Below are 5,434 nucleotides of genomic sequence, written 5' to 3' on the forward strand. Positions count from 1 at the left end.
GAGGTTACAGTGTCGGCCGGTGATTGTATAGATTTTGGAATGTCAGCGAGACTGCAAGAGTGAGTGCGATAGTCGAGACAGCGTTATGTATTTTAATGTAGGTGTTGACCCCAAAAAGTGTGCCAACAGATGCCGGTCCCACCCGCTCTTGCGTGGGCGAATGTCCAACACGCTAAGACACGTGGACGATCTAAATGAGCGGTTCAAAGGGGCGTGGGAGTAGCCCAACGACGCGGGATGGTAACGTTCGGGATCCGACGGGTTGTTCGTAATCCGATTGTACAATAATTACCAACCGGTGCTCGTAGATGTATACGCAAAAATGTATAAACTCGATTTGTGTATTGCTAGTAAATGGGAGAGAGTTGAGTAAAATGTAGTTTTTAATATTGATTCTTGCATTAGCCTTTTGACATTATACAACGGGGGTATTTATAGTTATACATATGGAATGGGAGCCCTTGGATGAAGTGGCACGTGGCCTTATCTCCTTGGCTTAAATGTCTGTTCTTAGGCATGGGATTTGACTCGCTAGCTTACGGCGCATTTATTGCTTGTGCAGGGCTTCCATGCTAGTGACAAGACTTGACCTTTATGCTTATGACAGACATTCCATCAATCATTCGAATAAGATCCGTGCAGGCGATCTCTTGGGAGAAGTGACCATGGAGGATGCTTGTGGTTGAGGCTCGCGCATCAACTTCGGGGCTTCGTCCATTTGAGGACCTCAACTACAACCAAAGGCTTCCAAGCCTCGGGCCATGGGCCTCGGTTAGAAGCAGCTCGGATATAACCCACCTCGACAATATGGGCCACCTCGGCAGGAATGCCACGTGGATCAGGATGAGTGGGCCACTGGCCCAGGTGGGTAGGACAGGGGTGACAACACGCAACAATAGTCCCCCAAGTCCAAGTATAATCATTAATGTAATGCGTGGACTTTAGAGTAAAAAAATTTTTGAACCCCCAAATAATAGTCCACCAAGTTCAAGTATAGATATTTATATCATGATTGGAGTTTAGAGAAGTTTTGGTGTAGGTTTATGCTGAAGAACCGAGGTGGTTGGGGGACCGAACCTGCGAGGATTAAATGATGAATGCCACGTGAAGAAGCCGAGGTGGTGTGAAACCGAACCTGCGAGGCTTAAATGCTGAATGGCGTATGAGGAGCCGAGGTGGTGTGAAAACCGAACCTGCGAGGCTTAAATGCTGAATGGCACGTGAAGAAGCCGAGGTGGTGTGAAACCGAACCTGCGAGGCTTAAATGCTGAATGGCATATGAGGAGCTGAGGTGGTGTGAAACCGAACCTGCGAGGCTTAAATGCTGAATGGCATATGAGGAGGCCGAGGTCCAATGTAATGATTATGCTTTGGTCTCTGTGCCAATGATTTGATGTTTTGTGCTTGTTTTCGATGAAAGGTAGCTGAACCGTTACGACTTCCAATGAGCTGGCGCCGACGAATTAAAGATGTAATTATGAGGGCAGCCGGCGTTTCGAGAAGCAGACGCGCTGGAGAGGTGCGTGTGAGGTACGCATAGATAGGAGGCGTAGGATTTCAAAGACTGTTTGAATTCAACGCAAACGGAGGGCTCGGATTGACTGAGATTTGATCTGACGGGTGGGGTTTGCCTTGGATCTTTATAAAAGGCGAGAAAATTCTACTTTCCAAAAATTTTAAGCACTTTGCATTCTCAAACTCTCTCAAATCTCCTTTTTTCCGGCGTTGAGGTTGTCTGCGATTAGATTCCGACCGGTCTCCGTTTGTGTTGAACTCTTTTAGGTATTTTTTGCATAAAAAACCGTTGTTATTCTTTGTCCTCAAACGATGGAGTCCACTTCGGGTAGGGAACTTGTCACTGTAGCGTCTTTAGACCACGGGGTAGGTCATGGGGGGACGTCCAAGGTGGATAGGTATGCCATGGCCGAGGATGACGTGGATTATACCCAGGAGTGGGGGGCTTCTAGAGTGCCCTCAAACATGACGGGGAAGAGGTTGGGGGAGCTTAGGGAGAGGTACAGTGTGCCTCATAACATAGAGATGTTAGTCCCCGAGCCGAACGAGCGGGCATGCTATCCGAGGCCCGGCTGCGTGGCCGTGAGTGAATACCTGTTCAAAGCAGGTATGCGTCTTCCTTTGCACCCCTTCTTTAGGGCGGTGCTTAGGAAATTTATGCTGTCGCCGACCCAGGTTCTGCCGAATGGGTGGAGCCAGCTTGTCGGCTCTTACTTCCTGTGGAAGGAAGTTTCCCTTGGGGAGGACATGCCCCTTCATGTCTTTATGACCCTGTTCCAGCCCCGGGTAATTGGGAAGGAGTTAAGGGGGTGGTACTACCTCACGCCTTGGGGGGCTCACGCACCCTTTGTGGTGGGACTTCCTTCCTCTATCAAGGGGTGGAAGGAGTCCTGGTTCTGGGTGCGAGGTAAATGGCAGGCAGTGGAGGGTGACAAAGCCCTGTCATGCACAGTGCCGACCCAGTACTACGAAGCTCGTGAGTCTCCCCATCTCTGCTTGTGTTTTGAAATCAGAGTATTTACTCGTCTAACTGTTGAAGGTTCGTCTTTGCAGATAGTAGTACGAGGTTCGAGCTCAGCAGGGAGGAATTCGAGGTGATAGAGGACATTTACAAGAGACCTCTGAAGCTTCGGCACTTCGATCACCTGATTGATAGAAGCAGATACTTCTTGGACTTCGGGCTTATGGCGTCCAGAGGTATGAGGCTCCAACACTTGATGTTTAATTTTAATGTTTCTGGTACTGATGCTGATCTGACATGTGTTGCAGACAAATTCAAGAAGAGGGAATACCCGGCTCCGGATATGGCCTCCATCTTGAAGGCCACTTCTACTGCGAAGGCGAGGCCTCTGAAACCCGGGTCTAGTGGGGCAAAGGAGGTCCGAGGCAGGGTTGAGCGCCTGTCCAAGGACTGCACTCCCAGGGCCTCGGAAGAGGCATCTACTCAGAGGCCAGAGAAGCCTAAGGAGCCTCGGGGCAAGGAGAAAGTCTCTGAAGAGACTAAGAAGAGGAAGCTGGTGCACATCTCCAGCTCAGCTGGCAAGTTTGGGACTTCAGTGTCCCATAGGGCAGAACAAACTGGAGAGCCGAAGCTTCTCGCTGCAGCCTCTAAGGCCATCAAAATGGAGATGGTAAGGGAGGTGGAGGCTGAAGAGGCCAGGGAAGAGGCTGTCAGGCGAGCTGCTGAGGCAGCCGAAGAGGAGGCGGCGAAGGAGAAGCCAGTTCGGGAGAAGGAGAAGTCTCCAAACTTCCTAGCTGGGAGGGAGGATGAGCTGGCCCCAGCTCTGGTGGAGGCTCTCCCTGAGGAAATCCGAGGTGCCACCGAGAGCTTTTACAAGTTCTGGACGGAGAGGTGGCAGCTTCATGCCTCGTCTTGTGATGCCACCGACCTCACGAGGGCACTGGTGAGCCAAAGCGCCCGGACCTTTGGCCTCGCGCTAGAATGCAGGGAGGCATTAAGTGAATTCCAAACAAGGACTCACGCCTCGGAGGGGAAAGCTGCTTCCCTCGTTGAGGAGGTCAAAGCTGCTAAGGCCGAGGCCGAAGAAATCAAAGCACAGAGGGCTGAAGAAGCGGCGAAGCTCGAGTCCGCCCTGACCCAAATTGAGGCCCTAAAGAGGGAAGTATATGAGTCTCAGTGCGAGGTGGCCTCTCTGACGAAGAAGGTGGAGGTCTCCAATGAGCACCAAAAGGTGACTGCCGAGGTTCTGGAGCAGGCGAATCTCGCCTTGGCCAGCGCTCGTGATGCCAATCAGTTTCTCGAAGGCCAGTCGAAGTGGTACATGAACGACGCCTCGGTTGCCAGAGAAGAGGCCCGGAATGCAGCGGAAGAGGCGGTGAGGGCATACATCGCCAATTTCCACACTACAGAGGAGTATAAAAGCTTCAGCGCGTACTGGAGGAACTTCGCCTATGCGAAGTGCTGGAGAGGGAAGAGGAGCTTTATCCAAACTTGGACCTGGCACAACTTAGGTCCGAATTTGTGGATGAGGTTCCTCAGACCCCAGCTGAGGAGGTGCAGGGTGACGAGGCAGCTGATGCCGAAGCCCCAGATGCTGAGGCAGGGGAAGCAACCACTAATGCCCAGGTTGCCGAACCCCCAAGTGCTGGGGCGCCGCCTTCATCCAGCCAGGTTTAGATTAGGTTTTCCTTTTCAGTACTTTGTGTAATGGCCAGAGGCCCTCCGTTGTAATCCTTTTTAAATATTAATATAATGTTTTTCTTCATTCGTGATTGTTCTTTATCCAAGTTTTGCCTCGTTTAAACAAACGAACTGGAAGTTGATAAGCGCACGAACTAAATAACTGTATGGGCCTCGGACTTAAGCAGAAAATGCACACAACTTAAGATCTGTTGGAGCCTCGGACTTAAGAAAATGAACATAACTTAAGGAGATCTGTTGGAGCCTCGGACTTAAGAAAATGAACATAACTTAAGGAAACTGTTTGAGCATCGGACTTAAGAAGATGAACATAACTTAAGGAGATCTGTTGGAGCCTCGGACTTAAGAAGATGAACATAACTTAAGGAGATATGTTGGAGCCTCGGACTTAAGAAGATGAACATAACTTAAGGAAACTGTTTGAGCATCGGACTTAAGAAAATGAACATAACTTAAGGAGATCTGTTGGAGCCTCGGACTTAAGAAGATGAACATAACTTAAGGAGATCTGTTGGAGCCTCGGACTTAAGAAGATGAACATAACTTAAGGAGATATGTTGGAGCCTCGGACTTAAGAAGATGAACATAACTTAAGGAGATATGTTGGAGCCTCAGACTTAAGAAGATGAACATAACTTAAGGAGATCTGTTGGAGCCTCGGACTTAAGAAAATGAACATAACTTAAGGAGATCTGTTGGAGCCTCGGACTTAAGAAAATGAACATAACTTAAGGAGATCTGTTGGAGCCTCGGGTTTAAGGTTGTGGCTTCTTCCCCTGGCGTTCAGCAAGGCCGAAAAAGGGGGGCATGTGCTAGAGCCTCGGTGAGCGAGGTGGCCCAGTGGTGGGTCCTGAGCCTCTCCTCCGAGGTTACGACGCATCCCAGACATGGTGGATGGTGCAGCCATGTTGAGGCTTCTCCCCTTGGCGTTCAGCAAGGCCAAAAGGGAGGCATGTGCTAGAGCCTCGGAGTCCAAGCGAGGTGGCCCAGTGGTGGGTCCCGAGCCTCTCCTCCGAGGTTACGACGCATCCCAGACATGGTGGATGGTGCAGCCATGTTGAGGCTTCTCCCCTTGGCGTTCAGCAAGGCCAAAAGGGAGGCATGTGCTAGAGCCTCGGAGTTCAAGCGAGGTGGCCCAGTAGTGGGTCCCGAGCCTCTCCTCCGAGGTTACGACGCATCCCAGACATGGTGGATGGTGCAGCCATGTTGAGGCTTCTCCCCTTGGCGTTCAGCAAGGCCAAAAGGGAGGCATGTGCT

The 5,434-nt window shown here is 50.7% G+C and overlaps 1 protein-coding gene across 1 annotated transcript in view; it reads left to right on the forward strand.

Annotated features, from left to right (window-relative positions):
- The first annotated feature begins 2,433 nt into the window (after positions 1-2,433).
- LOC111378026 overlaps positions 2,434-5,434 on the forward strand; it is a 4,418-nt gene continuing 1,417 nt past the window's right edge. The window contains exons 1-3 of the mRNA XM_023001193.1: positions 2,434-2,712; positions 2,785-3,851; positions 3,905-4,147. Coding sequence (XP_022856961.1) covers positions 2,700-2,712; positions 2,785-3,851; positions 3,905-4,147 — 1,323 coding nt within the window. The 5' untranslated portion in view covers positions 2,434-2,699. The remainder of the gene's footprint in view (positions 2,713-2,784; positions 3,852-3,904; positions 4,148-5,434) is intronic.

The sequence above is a fragment of the Olea europaea genome, chromosome 3 (assembly GCF_002742605.1).
Source record: "Olea europaea var. sylvestris chromosome 3, O_europaea_v1, whole genome shotgun sequence".
Lineage (NCBI taxonomy): Eukaryota > Viridiplantae > Streptophyta > Magnoliopsida > Lamiales > Oleaceae > Olea > Olea europaea.